Source organism: Arachis stenosperma, chromosome 3 (assembly GCF_014773155.1).
Source record: "Arachis stenosperma cultivar V10309 chromosome 3, arast.V10309.gnm1.PFL2, whole genome shotgun sequence".
NCBI classification, from domain to species: Eukaryota; Viridiplantae; Streptophyta; class Magnoliopsida; order Fabales; family Fabaceae; genus Arachis; species Arachis stenosperma.
Genome location: NC_080379.1, coordinates 28,715,738 through 28,733,878, shown reverse-complemented (window position 1 = coordinate 28,733,878; position 18,141 = coordinate 28,715,738). Strand labels below are relative to the sequence as shown.

General features: G+C 34.4%; 3 protein-coding genes across 5 annotated transcripts; all 3 read right to left on the bottom strand.

Moving 5' to 3' along the window:
- Positions 1–122: 122 nt before the first annotated feature.
- Positions 123–1,328, bottom strand: LOC130965781 (uncharacterized). The gene is made up of 4 exons (XM_057890544.1): positions 1,287–1,328; positions 922–1,202; positions 616–882; positions 123–474 (listed from the first exon to the last, which is right to left on the bottom strand). The coding sequence occupies exons 1-4, from the start codon at positions 1,326–1,328 to the stop codon at positions 123–125; spliced, it is 942 nt and encodes a 313-aa protein (XP_057746527.1).
- Positions 1,329–5,098: 3,770 nt separating this feature from the next.
- On the bottom strand, positions 5,099–7,344 carry LOC130969814 (60S ribosomal protein L17-2-like). 2 transcript variants are annotated; one of them, XM_057895707.1, is made up of 7 exons: positions 7,142–7,344; positions 7,015–7,051; positions 6,777–6,817; positions 5,909–6,139; positions 5,729–5,831; positions 5,437–5,504; positions 5,099–5,356 (listed from the first exon to the last, which is right to left on the bottom strand). In XM_057895707.1, the coding sequence occupies exons 1-7, from the start codon at positions 7,142–7,144 to the stop codon at positions 5,294–5,296; spliced, it is 546 nt and encodes a 181-aa protein (XP_057751690.1). In that variant the 5' UTR covers positions 7,145–7,344; the 3' UTR covers positions 5,099–5,293. The 2 variants fall into 2 exon arrangements, with proteins under 2 accessions (XP_057751690.1, XP_057751691.1); XM_057895708.1 differs by having other exon boundaries at positions 5,099–5,350.
- A 221-nt stretch (positions 7,345–7,565) lies between these two features.
- LOC130969815 (NADH dehydrogenase [ubiquinone] 1 beta subcomplex subunit 2-like) lies at positions 7,566–11,283 on the bottom strand. 2 transcript variants are annotated; one of them, XM_057895710.1, is made up of 4 exons: positions 11,084–11,283; positions 10,951–10,996; positions 10,795–10,851; positions 7,566–8,395 (listed from the first exon to the last, which is right to left on the bottom strand). In XM_057895710.1, exons 1-3 carry the CDS (start codon positions 11,185–11,187, stop codon positions 10,795–10,797), a joined length of 207 nt encoding a protein of 68 aa, XP_057751693.1. In that variant the 5' UTR covers positions 11,188–11,283; the 3' UTR covers positions 7,566–8,395. The 2 variants fall into 2 exon arrangements, with proteins under 2 accessions (XP_057751693.1, XP_057751692.1); XM_057895709.1 differs by lacking the exon at positions 7,566–8,395 and adding an exon at positions 9,433–9,824.
- Between the last annotated feature and the right edge of the window lie 6,858 nt (positions 11,284–18,141).

The following is an 18,141-nucleotide window of genomic DNA, read 5'->3' as shown; positions in this document are numbered from 1 at the left end:
ACGACCTAATGACACCTATGCGTCGGCACTGGGGGCGGATCCTCGCTGAGGGCAAGTCCTGCGAGTGTGTTCTGTCTGTCTGCATAGCCCACATTGCTTCGGCCGACTAGTATCAGCCTCATTCATGGTGTTACGGATTCTGTTGACCTCGGTCGTCCTTCTCTGACACGTCTCATGTTAGGATCAGGAACGATAGTAGGACCGGCATACGGTGACCACAGACCCTCTGGAATAGGAGGCAAAAATCTCATCCGGTATACGCTAAACACCTTACTCATGGTATAAACCTCATGGACGTACGTAGCCCAGTCTAACCGGAACTGAGCACAGCATGCAATCGCATGGCAGCACGGGTAATGGAGAGCTTGAAAGTACCCGCAGTCACAAATGCGATCTCTGAGGGAAATCCGATACGTCCCAAGCGAGAAGTTACCGGTAGGAGTAGTCTCAGCCACGGTATACTCAGACTGATGTCTGTTAAACAGAGTAACCGTGAAGCATCTCGCATCTTTCAAGTTGTGCTCTATTGCCTTGACTAGTGCCTAGCAAAACCGTTGGCCTGATCCCAACTGCGCCTCTGCTGTCTGCCCTCGGACGACAAAAAGCTCTGCTAACCTCCTATATGTGGATTTGACAAGTGCAGTAACCGGCAGATTCCATGTCCCCTTTAGTACAGAGTTAACACACTCGGATATGTTCGTCGTCATGTGGCCGAACTGTCTGCCCCCCATCCTGGTGTTGGGTCCACTTATCGTACTCCAGTCAATTGGCCCAATCGCTAGATTCTCAATCCTCATAATATCAAACCAGCAGTCAAACTCGGCCTCAGTCTTGGCATACGCCGCATTCACGAGCATCCGCCTTGCATCCTGACCCTTGAAACTGATAGCAAAATTAGCTGCAACGTGTCAGATGCAATACGCTCGATATGCATGAGGCGGTTTCCAACCATTGTTTGGTGCCTCCAGTGCAGCCTTAATGTCATTGTGTCTGTCAGAGATCACCAGAATCCTTTCCTGTGGGGTCACATGTTGACGCAAGTGGGATAAGAAAAAAGCCCATGACTTAGCATTCTCCCCCTCAACAAGTGCAAACGCAACTGGCAATATATTCGAGTTTCCATCTTGCGCAATAGCTAGAAGCAAAGTTCCGCCATACTTCCCATACAGATGCATACCGTCAATGCTGATTAGTGGCTTGCACTGTTTAAAAGCCTCAACGCATGGAGGGAATGTCCAGAAAAGTCGATGAAAGTACTATGTAGACTCATCAACCTCACCACCTACACGCACTGGTGAAGTCTTCAACAAAGCTACGGTTCCGTCCATCGTTGCTTGCATCCCAAGGATCCACCGGGGCAACTCCACATACGACTCTTCCTAATCTCCATAAATCTGGGCGACTGCCTTTTGTTTTACCTTCCACACCTTCTTGTAACTAGGCCTGAATCCGTAGGTTGACTCAGTAGCTTCTTACAAGACCTTTATGGTAACCGCTGCATCCGCCCTAACCAACGGATAGATCCTCACATAAATTACGTGGTAATCGAGCTGTCGGTGGTCGATCGAAATCGAAGTGGCCAGGAAAGTGTGAGCTCCGTTATATCTTCTAACCTCCCAGTTACCCTTGCGCTGCCGAAATGCCACGCGGATCATCCAGGTGCAGCCGTTTCCAAACTCCTTGCATCTCCCAGCATACTTCAGATGATCGGATTCCATAACCCGATATTGAACTCCACGACGAATGCTATAATCCTTAACATTCATCACAGTTTCCTCCTTAGTCTGGAAAGATTGGCCAATCTGAAATTCCCTAGAAGTATTGCCGTCGTGTAATCCTTGGTAACCGAAGGTGTGTGCATCATCCGGTTGTTAACTCGCTGCTTCCAGGTTCAGCGTCGAGAAATGCGGGGGGTTGTTGGTGTGACCCAGAATTGGATGGCCCCTGAGGTGCAAGTAGGGCCACTAGAGTCTCCTCCTCGCTATCCCCTGATATGTGATTGGGCTCATCGTCTGAGTCATCTTCCCGCATCACGTCTTCAACATAATCCGGCTCACCACCACCAACAAGACCAGTAATCAAACCAGGTGACCTAGCTGTCGGTGCTAGAACAAGTGAAGGTGCAGCTAGAAGACAACCAGGTGCAACAACAGGCATCGAAGTAGAAGCACCCCCACCGTCGTCGACTGAGGATTTGGCGCTGAAGTCCCGGAACTGTCCACACGGTCTTCCAACTTGACAAACAACTCGTGTATTTTCACCTCCGGAAAACTCCGCCGACAATGAAACAAGATCCCCATATCTTCATCCGACCCAATGATAAATGTTTCATACTGCACACCACTTGACACAATCGCCATCAGAATCTTGTAGAACACCTTCTTCACCATCTTGACCCTACACAACCCTGCCTTCGGCAATATGTTCCTCTTCAGATCCGACAAAGTATCAGTCGAACGGATAAAAATGCTCAGCGGTTCTTTATCAATGAACTTAACACCATGCCTATTACTTTTTTTTTATTTTACCAGAGCAGTGGACTAGAACCATCAAGCTCTCCTCACTATCTATTTGTGAAAGTGTAAAAATGACTCTCCTCAAATGACCCACTCCCTATCTTGCTTGGTATTTATAGGCAAAACAGACTAAAGCATAAACCGCGACACCCCTACCGTAGATTATGTGATATTTTTCTTCCAACGTAATCCGTGACACCCCTGTAGTGGATTATATTCATTTGTAAACCGCGATACCCCTGTCGCAGTTTACATAGTTTATGGAAAAATGCATTTCGGTATCCACTTTACAAAATGTGTATTATGGTGATATTAATGGCCAATTTATTTAATTCAGTGAATTGTCCTTTATTTTCGCACTACACAACATCTCAAAGTTACTCAATGGAGCATCATTCTTTGGACAATATCACCAAACAAACAGACAATTGGTTTATCAAAGTTTGGGTGGTTTGTCTATAGAAAACACTAACACCCATAAATGAAGAAGAGTCGCTTTGCTTAGAAATGAATATATTAGATGAAAAGGTACAAAAAACATATTTATTATATTTTTAAATTGAATTTACGAAAAAATTCTTTAATTATTTTTGTTTTTTATACTCTTTATATTATTTTTATAATACTTTATATATAATTGTATTTTAATATCATTAAAATTATACTTCTTTCAATATCCTATTTATTGTTCTTTGTCTAATAACGTAAAAAAATGTAATCAATTTTTTAACTAATTATTAACTATGATTTACTAACACTGCAGGAAACACCTCTTTATGTAATTTTGAAGAGAAATATGATGAACAAATTTAAACATTTGTTACAAGAAAGAAAAGTCTATACTATAGACCAATTAAATGTACAATGAAAACAAATTTTTTACTCACAACTGTTGTGAAAGAAATTAAAGATTAAATTTTGAATATTTTTCAACATTATTTTGAATTTGCATCACTTGAAACATTGTCTGATAGAGTGGGTCAAAGAAAAATATTAACAGGTAATTTCACTTTATGCTATTTTAATTATTATTATTAAAAATAATTTATTCGAAAAAAAATTACGCATTTTTGTTCCTTTTATTGTAGATTTCATTGAAAAACTGCATGCATAGTAAGAGATTACGGAGAAAAAAATCATACAAATTTAAGACACATCTTCGGAAGAAGAACATACATGCAAAGATAGAACAAACAACACAATAAAAAGTGCATACAACTCAACAATTCATAAAGAACATGCCTTCACAAGAACCTACGACAGAAAGAAGAAAGCAACAACTTTAAGAATAACCAATAAAGAAAAAGGAGGACGAGCGCCAAATAAGAAGATTAAGTTCATCAACTAAAACAAATGCAAAAATCAAACCACCAAATAAAAATGTCACTTTGTATAACTCTAGCATCCAAATCTTTTGTATTACAAATTATTTTAAATAAAACACATTTTAAATTTATCTTTAGTTTATACATATTTAATTTAATTCTACAAAATATAACTATTTTTAATATTTATTATATACTATCATTAAATTTACGAGAAAAACTCAAGATAACCCCTGACAATTATCTTAAAAGACAACGAAGCTCTTGACAAAAATAAATACCAACCCGGCTCCTCAGATTTACTTTTATAGGACTGATTAGCTCTTGTGCCAAAAAAAATCAATATTTTTTTTTTGTACAAAGGCTAATCAGTTTCAAAAAAAAATATCAGGAGTCGAATTGGATATTTTTTTTTTTTGAGAGTCTCGTTGTCTTTTCGAGATAATTGTGAGGGGACGGATGTGGTATTCACTCTTAATTTACCGATATGCGCGGTCTCATTCTAATTAACATGAAAAGTAGGCGTTGCTAAGTCGTTGTTAAGTTTGTGATAAGTCAGTAAGTGTTACCCACCAAAGTGGCTCGCACATCAACAATCTACCAGTTTTTCCAATTTCCAATATTATTTTGCTCCACATTTTAGGTTTGTGGATTACTTTTGCCTCACTTTAGTTGTGTTTTTATGAATTCATAGTTGAAGTATTGAAAATTTAATGCTACATCCTGGTAACTTATTTCCCTTAAACTAAACATTCAAGAATTCAGCAAAATGCATTTCAGCAACTGGACTTAAGAGTCCAATAATCAGTTTAAATAAAAAAATGCATTCAATTTGTGTTTTCATTTTTTTTTTCTTGTTTTTACAATATTTAAAAAAAAGATAACAAAAGACGGAAACAATTCAGGATTTTAATGAAAAAACGAGTCTAGAAACAATTTTGATGCAATACCAATCATAATGCCCACTTTAAAACTCTATTCTACTTTAATCATCTTTGAATTTGCAACTTTTATTGAGTTCTTCTATCTTGATCCAAAAGTAATTATTTATTTTATCATCCTCCTCACTTTGAAAAACCTTTACAAAAAGAAACTTTAATTATAGTTAATATTTTGTTTAAAAAAAATTAGTGTAATTATAATTTTTAATACAATTTTAAAATATTAGGATAGTTATATTATATTATAAAATAAAACTAATAATTTAAAAAACATGTTAGGAATAGAAGCTACTTAACATAAGGTAACTCACTCTCATTTAACTAAAACTTAATAATAATCAAAAGATTTCCATAACAAATTTCCCATAATCTCAAATTAACTTGGCAGAATATACGAACAAAATTGCTTTTCATTCTAAAAAAACCAATCCATGACAAATATAGGGCAAACAGAGTAACAAAACTAACACCCTAGGAATTTAGTAACTCAATATTCTGCATCGACAGATATTTAGGATGAAGCACCACTGCGAAGGCCTTGAGACTTCTTGCTTGTTGCCAACTGGGACTGCGGCTACAAGAACAACAATAAATGAACATTTGATGCAACATGAAAATCAAATCAAAATTTTTAAAACATGGTAAAATCAATACCTCTTTCTTAACAGGCTCTTCCTTCTCCGATAAGATCAACTCTATGTGGCAGGGAGATGACATGTAGGCTGACAACAAAAGTCATAACCAATATTATGAAGAATGCAATGGCAACACTCGTTAGAATTAACCACTGCAATTTTCATATACTTATCTTTTGTAATCATATTAAACATCAATATGATAAAAGGAGATTAAAGCTCCGTGAGAAATAGATTAAGGAGCCAAAAGATAAAATAGATTTACAAAACACGGGAATCACCCTAGTTAGAGTACTAAGATAATAACTTACGATTGATTCTTCCGTGAGCACGGTAGGTGCGGCGTCTTTGTTTCTGTGCTTGGTTGACTTGGATGTGGGAAATGTAAAGAGCATCCACATCCAAACCTTTCACCTGCACGAACGAAAACAATTTCAAACAGAAGCAAGCCATGGAAAATCAAACACGGTCGTGCAATGCAGCACACACACCTCAGCATTGCTCTCAGCATTCTTGAGCAAATCAAGGATGAAGTTAGCTGATTTTACAGGCCAGCGTCCTTGTCCATTGGAATGTCTGTTCTTTGCCTGGGCAGTCCTCCCAACACCACCACAGAAGCGTCGGAATGGAATGGCCTGTTTGTGGGCCAAAACATCCTCCAAATACCTCTTTGCCTTAACAAGCGGCAACTTCCTGATAGCAAAGGCAGTCTCCCTAGTGTTCTGTAAAAGAAAACTTCTTAATTCCCGCTCAATAATAAGAGAATAATTGAATGAATAATATAAGCCATCTTTTTTATTCACATAATATGGAATTTGCTATATCAAACTTTCATCAACAAAAGGGACAAATAAATTAACCCATTATTGATAATGATAAAGCAATGTACAAAATGATTTACAAGGGACCAACAGATAGAAGCATCAATCGATAAATCAGATTTGTAAGTTGTAACTAAACCAGAAATTATCAGCCACTAGGCTTTGCAAGTTGGAACTTTGGAGGAGATCAGCAGACCGAGGAAAAGCAAGCGTAGGAAGGGAAGAGGTTGAACAGTTAATGAGGCAAGCAAGATAAAGATATATGCCCAGCACACAAACGCACACTGAAGGTCATTAATTAAACTATTCCACTTACTAAGGCATGCAAATGCAAGAGATACCCAGCTCACAATCCATAAACATCTACCATAAATCTCCACTTCCAAAAACTCATCTATTCACATACACACACATAAATAAAGGAGAAATTGATGAAATTCATGAAAGAGAGCTACAAGTATCATTTAGCCTAGCTCTAAAATTTAGGTATTTAATGTAAGAGCAGTAAATTATTACGAAGAAAAACAGAACATTGTACCTTGAAATGAACCCTCAAATCAGAGCCTCTAGCCTTGCAAGCTACAGTTGCAACCATTACAACAGGTTAAGCTTAAATCAACAATTTGAGCCAAAAAGATAAAAAATAAAAACAAATTCCAGTAACTGTTAACATCGTTTTGAATGCAAATTTTACAAAAACAAAAAAAAAAACGCTCAATAAATTGCATATAAGCTAATAGGATCTGAAGACTCAATGAAACCAAAATTGTTCATACACTTGGTGGGATTGTCGGGTTCTCTGGAGTACTTCACCTGAAAAAAGAAGAGTGCGTAGTGAGAACAGATCGAAGAACGGAGAATATCGATTTTAAGCATGAGGAACGAACAAGAAACATTGATTACCATGGCGTCGACTGCAGCTTGTTCTTCCTCTTCGCGGAGGCTACACAGAAGGGTTCTCAAATTAGGGTTTTACTTTCATTATATATTGTATTGCATTTTTTTAATCTTGGACCAAACCCCCAAAACCCTACCCGATCCGTAATCCCGACCCGCCCGAACCCAAACCCCAAAATAGTTTTCTCTTTATCGATGTGTCGCGCGACAGCTTCACCCAAGAACCAATCCAAAAAGATGCGAAAGGGAGCTGTCCGCGCGACTATGAGTGTTCAATCCAAAACCCAGCCGGATCCAGATGTATTTTGTTAGATTTTGATTTGTCATTTTTATTGGTATTATTTTGGTGTTGTGCTTCGAATTATCTGGTCCGACTCGAAGTTATTTTTTATAATAAAAATATATATTTTAAAGTAAAATTAATAATGTCATATTATATTTTTATATTTTAATTAATATTTTTATATTATATGATCACAGAAATTAATAGTTATTTAATTATGTTCTTAAAATCATACTCCAAAATTCACAGTAATCTCTCTCGCAATTTCTGTCCAAACCTAGCAATCAGAAAGTTGGGATTGTACTCCAGAATTCATGGTAATTTCATGGTGGCACTCCAACGGTTAGCTGATATGTGGAATGAAACTTTTTTTGCAATTTGGTCCTTTTAAAATCCTAATTTCTAAATTATGTTCATTATCTGCGGAGCTTCCCCTTCTCTTCTCTTCTCTTTAGACATCAGTATAGCAAAATTGTCCATCTATTCTATTCTGAACAGCTTTCACCACGGCTACTCTAGCCGCCGTGGCAGCCATGTTAGCAACTATTGCTACTTTGTTCACCTCATCGTCGACGCGCCTAAGGTTAATCACGCTATCTACCATGTTTCTTGCAGCATGTAATTAGAATAGACAAACACTTTTTACTTTTAGGTGATATTTAACAATAAACACTACTAATGAGAAGAGAAAAAAATGAAAAATGAGAGACCTGTCATACATAACTCAATGCTGGCATGGTGCTAAGGAGGAAAGTGATTGGTACTATGTACATTTAGAGCAAAGCAGCAACAGCAAGTAAGATGTGGGAAATATAAAGAGCATCCACATCCAAACCTTTAATGCAATGCAGCACACACACCACAGCATTGCTCTCAACATTCTTGAGCAAATCAAGGGGTCCTTGTCCATTGGAATGTCTGTTTTCCGCATGGGCAGTCCTCCCAACACCACCACAGAAGCGTCGGAATGGAATGGCCTGTTTGTGGGCCAAAACGTCATCCCAACCATTACAACAGGTTAAGCTTAAATCAACAATCTGAGCCAAAAGATATAAAATAAAAACAAATTCCAATGAATCAAAGTAACTGTGAACATCGTTTTGAAAGCAAATTTTACAAAAATGGAAAGAAAAAAACGCTCAATAAATTGCATATAAACTAATAAGATCTGAAGACAAATGAAACCAAAATGGAGCATACAATTGGTGGGATTCCGGCCCTAACAACAGCCTAGCCACCGTCCTCATGACCTGATGTCCATACTTATTATTCACGATGTCCATACTTATTATTCACAAGTAATCAAATCAGATTTAACCCATTAACGCACACACCCTCCATATCCAACCCAACTCATACTAAAAAGCCCATATAATTTGGGCCTCTATTTAATAAATGGACATTCTAATCCAAAAAAAAAAAAGAATACTTCAGATTTAGAAGAAAAATGTGTAATAATTTAAAGTGGTGACAAGTTCATTCAATAAAATCCATTTAATTTTCTTCATACATTATAAAATAGGTGATCCTATCATGAAAATTTTATAATTGTCTTTATATAAAGATGCATTTTTCTTACCATTAGATGATAAATTATAAGATTTGATTTGATATACTATAAAAGTGTTATCTTTTTTCAAAATATAGCCAAACAAACAAATAACATTTTTAACACAAGGCTCTTCACAAGAAGATGTTTTTCATTTAAGTAGGTGCCTACAAAATATCCAATTACAGTAATGTTATGTATGCTCTTTTTGAGTTATACCAACTTTGAAAAATGACAAAGAACAAGGATATATATATATATATATATATATATATAATACATATTCAAAATATAAATACACATTGAAAATAAATTAAACTACATATATTTATACACAAATACATTAGTAGTTAATTTTAATGGCTAATTTTAGTGTACAAATAACATTTTTGATATTTATATATATAGATAGAGCGCATACCTAACACAATTCTATTGTATACTTTGTTTTGTGAGAACCCATACTTTTAACAAAATCAAAAACCATATGTCATAATGTTTTATTTACTCTGGAAGTCATTTAATATCGTTATTGGTGGAACAAATCATAGGCAAGGATTAAGAAAAGGATTGTCAACAACACCAAAGTGCTCAATTAGATACACAAATATTGAGTCTATAATATAAATTACTCCCAATGCCAAAAGACATGAAACATTTATACAAACAACCATAACTATCGCCAAAGTTGACAGGATATGGTTCTGAAAGCACAATATTAATGTTCATGAAATTATGCAAAAATAAATCTCTTCTTTTTAAGTTTAAATTTATTTGATGCGATAAGGTAAACATTTGAAACTAACGGCAATCACAGACTCTTCAAGATTTGTTGTTCCCCTTTCCTGAGCTGATGTCTGCCGCAAAATCAAATGCATACATGTTAGATGTCACTACGTAAATTATCCTCCGAAATTGTTTTCCCTCCCTGTTTGTGTATCTATGGACTTTCTATATTTAGATGAAATTTTAAATCTCAATCACTTGTCAAAATGTTTGCCAAACACTAAGTTGTGTATTGTATACACCATATATCTCTGATATACAAACTAGAAACAAAGCAACAACCAATCTCACCAGGTATATCATAAAAAATAGAAAGAAACTTTTGAAGAAAACCGCATAATCCTTAAACTCCCACAGTTGAACGAGGATCAGTTATATCTCATGGTGTCACCACGCAAAATAACAAACAAAAAAATGTATCGTTTTGCTAGGAAAGCAACTTTTTTCAGCCAACGAAGTAGTAGACAAGCAAAGATTAAAGGGAGGAGAAAATAAATTTCAAGGGAAAGAAAAATGTTGGCAAAAAAAAGTTGCTTCCCAATCTTTTTCCAAAAACATAATGGTGGTAAAAAAAAAAAAATCAAAGTATCATCAGATTTGATAATATGGTTCCCTTTCTTCTGTTTTCGGACTTTGATTTCTAATGTTTGTAACACATAGATGTCTATAATGATCTATTAACTACTGATAGTTGATTAATAAGTAACAACACTGATCTTAGACAACAAAATAACCATCAACTACAAAAATATTGCAACCACATAGCATATGCCAGCAACAAAATGGACACATTGGGTGTAGAATGCCGGCATTTTATTGCAATAACCAATAAGTTTAACTTTGATGCACTTATAGACCATCATTGAATCATATCCATGCTTTTGGAAGAGCATTGACACGTTGAATGTGGACAATAGTTATTTTTTCTACTATAACAAGTAGGGTGTGCATAAAACTTAAATACAATATGAAGATAATAACACATTCCATTAATTCAAGTCTCCAACACTAAGATGATGAGGAAATTGAGGAAGATCATACCTAGTGTCCACCACCATGGCCATGATCATCGTGGCCCTCCCAAGGGTGCCTCCAACCCTATAAAAAAACGCACACAAAAATCAATAATTGGATTGATTAATTTGATAGAAATGGAAATAAAGAAAGCTTGAGAGAGGTTAGAATTGAAAAATTTACCAATACTACAGGACCATCTTGCTTTGCTCTGTAAAACACCCAAAACCTGAAGAACACAAAAACTGAGACATGGTGAATATGGATCAGTAGCGAGTGCAGATCGAAACGGAGAAAAGGAACGAGCGAAACTAACCACATAACAGCACAGAGACCCTTGCCGGCGACGGTGTGCCACCGCTTAGGTTGGTGTATGGTTATGCCTTTGTAGGTTGTGCCCTCGCCGTGGCCTCCCCCCATTTTCGACTTCGCTTTAAGAATTGGGAAAATTAGAATGATTCAGTACAGAACGGAATCTAACAAACACAATGCTAAGCTTTTGCAAGTTTTCCGAAAAAAAAAAAAGGTTGTTAAGTTCCATTTTTAATAGGTTAATATTTAAATTCGTCACACTGAAAATATTAACTGATATTTAAATTGGTCTTTAAAAAGTCACCAAAAAAATTGATCTTTAAAAATTGATTAATCAAATTAATTATTGAAAGATATAATATTAAGTTAAATTAATTTTTTCATCCGTTAGATAATAATATATGACATTAAGTGTTATATAACTAAGATTTCAAAAATTGAACTGATTAAATCAATTAAGTTACTTATTCACTAGTCTAATAATAAGATTAATTGTAGTTTAACTAAAAAATTATTTTATAATAAAATAATAAATAAATTTATAATATCTTTCAAATTTAAAATACTACATAAAATATTATCAACTAAAATCTTATAATTTTATTAAAGTATAATCGCAAAAGTTAAATACCAAAAAAATATCCAAATATAAAATACCAATATAAAAGTTTGTCATCAATTATCAAAATTTACAAAAATTTACTGCAGACTTTTAGACAATTAATATAGTTATATTTTTATTAAAAATAACTGGATTAAATTACACCGCACAAGTTAAAGATAGAAAATATTGTCTTAACGTTGCTAAATTAAAAAATAAAACAAAAAAAAATGATAATGTTACACAAAACCACGCAATAGAGGCTGAAACCAAAAAAAAAAATCCAACACTGAAGAGAAGTTTAGTGCATTCACATCTTTAGTAGTTTTTCTTTCTTAATTTTATTTCATAAGCCAATAATTCTTGTTATTTTAAGTAATTAAGTCATGATTTAGTACATATTACTTTTAAGTGTGTAATTTTTTTTTTGTTATAAGAGATCTTGAAAGAAATCAAGTAAAGAACAAAAAAGAAGAGTAACTGACAATAAAATCAAGCAAGGATAGGAGGAGCTAAACAGAAAATTTTTCGAGTTAAATAGAAGAGTTTCTGTTTACTACAGAGAGCTCCCAAGCACCCATGTGCTTTACATACGCTCCATGCGCCTTATATGGTGAACCGTGCACTTTATATGGTAGTCCAGACCCTTTACATGAGATTCTAGAAGTTTTCGAATTTTCAAAATTGAACCATGCGCTTAGGGGTGGAAAAAGGACAGGTAGTTTGTTAGGAGTCTGCAGTCTGATTTGTGTTTGGCCTGACCTAATCTGGCTTAGGCACAGGTCAAAGTTTTTTTAAAAGTCTTAATATGTTAATAGGCTCGGTTTAGGCTCACTAATTAGTCTTATTGGTCTGACACACCTGTCTAAACCTATTAAAATATAATTAAAAGTTAACCTTATTAGTTTTATTAGCCTTATTTTTGTATATTTTAAATACGCTAAAAGTTTAAAATTTTTTATAAATATTAAATATATGACATATTACATATAAATATTTTTATTAAAAAAATAATTTTTTAAATAATATTTTTATTTTTGTAAAAAAAATTATTAGACCTTTCAACAGATTTTAAACTAGACCAAATTAAATAACAGGTTAAGTCTGTTAAGAACAAAACCTGGCCTAATCTAGCCTGCACTTTACATGGTGATCCAAGGCACTTTACATGTGATTTTCCAGAGGCTTTTTAAGTCTCCAAAATTAAATCATGCGCTTTACATGGAGTCTTGGCGCTTTACATGCAGAGTCGTGCGCTTTACAAGAGCCTTGTGCGCTTTATATGTGCAAACAAAGGCCTCCAATTTCTCTTAGATGGGCTTGTGCCTTACATGCCTCACATGCGCTTTACATATGGTAGTAGACTACTCTCAGAAGCTTATAATCTCATGCCAAATTTCTCATTAATCTCTAATCCCTTGAAGTACTTGAATTGATGATTAAAACTCAAGCACAAGATCCATGATTTGAAGTATTAATTGGCAATAATAAAGAATAAAAAATTATTGAAGCAACATTAATTAGTTAAATTTAATTTTATTTTAATTTGATTTGGTTTCAATTCTAAATTAATTAGGTTTATAGTTAGTATTTAAAGAATGGGAGAGATACTCACATGGATCGCTTTTTCTGTAGTTTTTACTATTCATAATTTTAGGTTTTTTATTTAAGCATGAGTCACTAATCTCTTCGATTAAGATTAAGACTTCTGTTGATTCTAACGGACTAAGAGCTTGTTTGAGTGAGCTTTTAAGAAAAGATTTTTTTCTGAGTTATCTTTTTTAAAAAGATCTTATGAAAAAGTAAAAGTAAAAGTAATTTTATGTTTAGGTATCTCATACAAAAAGATCTTTTTATCTATTAATTATGATTGGGTATAACGATATAAAAGCACTTTTTTGTTTATTTAGTATATGAAAAACATCTTTTTTTAGAGAAATTTTTTTTTAAAAAAAGATGTAAATTACAACTTCTCAAAAAAAATATTTTTTTAATATTTTTTTTATTACTAGAAATTTTTTAAACACATTAAAAAATAAAAAAGATATTTTTTTAATAAAAAATTTTTTTTTATTAAGATAATGACCTCCAAACAAACACTAAGTCACTAATACTATACTAGGAGAAGAAGGTATGATTTAGCGTTTTTTTCTATCTTATTTTGCTTGATTTTTCTTTCGTGAACCCAAAACCCCGTTGTTTTGAACAGGGGTGTTCATTATCTAATTCGATTCAATTCTAATGTATATTTTATCAGATTTAAATTTTTTTCTGTTATTTTTGAATGATTTAGTTTGGTTCAAGGTTTTATTTTATAATTAAAATATATATTTTTTACAGTAAAATTAATAATAAAATATTATATTTTTATATTTTAATTATATTTTTTATATTATATAATATTATTTTTTATTTTAAAATAATTTATTTTACTATAAATGTGATATAATATTTATTAAATTTATTTTTTTAAATTATGAATTTATCACATAAAATTTATAGATTTATATATACTAATTTTATATTAGGTCGACTCAATTAAATTGATATATTTCGGATTATTTAGATTCAGATCAAAATAAACTTGATTAAATATTTGGTACAAGTATTTTTCTTTTAAAATAATCCTAAATTTACTTCAACTACTGATTTTTCTTTAATGATATTTTTGTTCAATAAAATATGATTACTCATGCTTTGATATCAAAGTCACTTTGAGAAGAAGCATTGAAAATTAATAAATTATTATTTAGATTCTTGATAAAGTTTTAAAATTTTGTTTAGAATCGGTTCGTCATTGCCTATCCTAAATATGCTTTGTTCCATCTTGTGCAGTTGGTGCCATATTGCTGTTGTTGATGCAGGGTTTGTTTCAAATGACCTTCAGGTGACATATCATTTTGTCTACCAGGCACCAGCAGTCCTTTATTAATCTCATGTTATCTTTTGCTAGTTACAGACTCTTAGCATTTTTCAAAGTATCCTATCAAATATTAACATCAGATAATTGAAGTTGCTGTTTTAAGTTTTAACGTGATGCATAAAATAGCAGCAACAAAGTTTCCTAGTTTCCTAACTTGCAATTCAATATCTATGTAATGATATGTCATTTGGAGGATTTGGATTTCTATGTAATTTTCTTTGCATTAAATCTCAATGGTCATAGCAACTTTATTATCAATGCATGGACTAATAGCTATGCGAATGTAACATGTAGGTAGAGCAAACTGAGAAGATTGTTGCCCCTGAACTCTACATGGCTTTCGGTGTATCCGGAGCTATTCAACACTTAGCAGGAATGAGGGATTCTAAGGTTATTGTTGCCGTGAACAATGATGTTGAGGAGAATGCTACCATGCTGAAGGGATTTTGTTTCAGCAGGTGAGGAATAGACATGGAATGTTTTGGAATTGAACGCGTGTATGGAGGTGTGGGTACGCGCCAAAATCATTGCAGGGTGACTGAGACTGGGACGCAGTAGAAGCAGAATCTGTCAGCAGAAAGTAGAATGATTTAGTGGGGTTAATGTGGGTATAATTATTATCATTAAGATATTGGACTTTTTTTGTGTGTACATGGACCTGTTTTTTGTTTTGGTTTGCAAAATTATGAAGATGATGAGCATTTGTGGCTAGAGCGTTATTATTTATTAGGATCATCTTTTAGATGAGCTAAAAAAATAAAGAGTAAAAGACAAATAGGTCCCTAATCTTTTAAAACGAGGACATTTTCATTCTTTAAGATTGGAAAATACATTTCGATCCCACACGTTTTAAAACGGTTGACAATTATATCCTTCTGTCCATTCTGGGACAAAAACGGCAAAGGAGCCAGCTGACATGGAGGAGTAGAGAATGACGTGTCCGTTACACTTGCTGAAGTGGATTGGGACAAATTATTAGTGGACAAATCCATCCCTTAAGTCAAAAACGACTCCGTAAGCATGAGTGAGCCCCTTTTCATCAAAATGCAAGGTGGAAGCCATGGCCGATGCTTGTGCGATCGTCCATGACGAGTGAGGGGGGTTCTTCATGCACAAGACCTGGACGGGGATCTTCATGCGCTATTACAGGTGGATGTGATCGAGATGGGGTTGCGCCAAAGTGCTTCTGCGACATTTATGTCATTCTTTACAAGTTAAGAACAGTATCTAATCCCAATAGGATGTTTTTCGGGTGTCCATTCTTCAAGGTCAGTGACTGTTTTGTTAGTAGTTGGATGAGACTGTAACGTGTCTAATTACGGTATTATCTGAAAATTTGCTCTAAGTTAAAGAACGGTATTGCCGGTATTTTGTCTGACTTGATGAACACCTGAAAAAAATTAGGGCCATGAAGTCTCAAGCATTGGGTGCTATGGATGATGTTGGAGGGGTAGACGTTGAAGATCAACTGGTGCGAAGTCAGGAATTGAAAAAAAAAATGGAAGAGTTTGAGAGGAAGTTGTTATATATTGAGAAGGAAAAAAAATGAGTTTGTGGCATATTACTTTGATTAGTGTAGTTGTTTTTGTTGTTGCTGTATGTTTCTTAAAGTGGTGAAGATGATTTGATGTACAATGTTGATGATGTAATGAAAATTGTCATTGTTGAACAAGTAAAAAATACTGTGAATCACCTATTATATAAGGTAGTAATTCTGCATAGATTATGACTAAAATAGAAACAATAATGTATCTGTCTTAATCCAAAACATAACAGCATATGTTTGCCACAAAATAACAAAACATCTGATTGGCATGTAAACAAGTTTGCCAAATTACGATAAGTAGATAGTGTTGTTCAATTCATACTAAAGACTAGGACAAAAAATAGAAATTCATCCAGTAGTGTTCAGTTCTTCTTCTGATTGTTGGATCCAGGAGTTGGGATGAAATTGAAAATTTCTGTGGTCTCATTGCCAGCTACTTTCAAGGTCTTCTCTGATGGTGTCACACTGGTACTGGTGCTTTGAGTCTTGGGTGGATCTGGAGTGGACTTGGTGGTAGATTTGAAAGTGGATTTGCACTTGTTCGGAACCTTCTGATCGTCTGCTTGGGTCTGAATTTAGAGACAGCAGCTGAGATTTTAGGTTGCCCCATTCTTGACAACTGGGATGGAGGCCAGATTATTAGGCACTAAGAATTACACTAGAAATAACCATAAAAACATTGTCCACTCACACAAATGTTTTGTCGAATCTATCTCTTAGGGCCGCCAAAATTGAGAATTGATCTCCTCGAGAATCCGAAATTAGCACAGAAACAATTATTCACAAGTTAAATGTGAATTTACAATTTAGGATCTAATCCCAATTCTCAATCCTCTTTCTTTAACCTCATAATAAAACATTACTCTTATTAATTTACCCACTCACATAACAAAAGAAAAGTTCATACAATAATCAATGCAAGCCACCAAGAACTGAATAAGTGGATTGAATCATTGCAAAAAGCACCTTTGATCATCCAAGAGGAAAACAGAACAGATCATGCCACTCAACTCTAAAGGATAAAGGAACAAACACAAGGTACAAACTCAGAATTTCTAAGAAACAACCAAGTTGAACATTCATAAATACTAAAACACGTAAGAATGGATCCATGTATTCATTTCAAATTTATATTTAAGAGTTCAAATTAACAATAGAACACAAAATCATTTTATCAAAACAAAATCAAGCAACTAAGAGTCATAAAAGTTACATTACATAAGCAATAGAAGGAAGTATAAAAAAAATCAAGAATAGAAAATCACACAATAATCACCATGAACAATCGAGAGAGAATAAGTAAATACACCTTTCAACTAATGGTGCAATTTAGTAGCAAAGGACCAAAACACACGACAGAAAGAATCTATTTGTTATTAGGGCATTTCATCAAGCATGTTAAACGCAGTCATGTAAAGAAAAAATACATTGACCAAACGCATCAATTTATCATCCCCGTAAATACTACGATAAGATCAAGAGAAACCATAACAAAAAAGAAAACACCTACGACAAGTTAAGAGGAAGAAAGAAGCGAACCAGAAAGGCAGAGAGAGAAAGAGAGAAAGAGAGAGAGAAAAAAAGCGAGCGGCGATTGAGATGGCGTAGCGACGACAGAGACTATGGCGACTGAGGGGCTTAGCATGAGCCACACCTCCCAAAGTGTTTCCAGGTCTTGTGCATGAAGAACCCCCCCTCACTCGTCATGGACGATCGCACAAGCAGCGGCCATGGCTTCCACCTTACATTTTGATGAAATAGGGCTCACTCATGCTTATGGCGTCGTTTTGGACTTAAGGGACGAATTTGTCCCAATTCACTTCAGCAAGTATAACGGACACGTCATTCTCTACCCCTCTATGTCAGCTGGCTCCGTTGCTCTTTTTGGTCCAAAATAGACGGAGGGGTATAATTGTCAACCATTTTAAAACGTGAGGGATCGAAATGTATTTTCCAATTTTGAGGGACGAAAATGTCTTCGTTTTAAAAGGT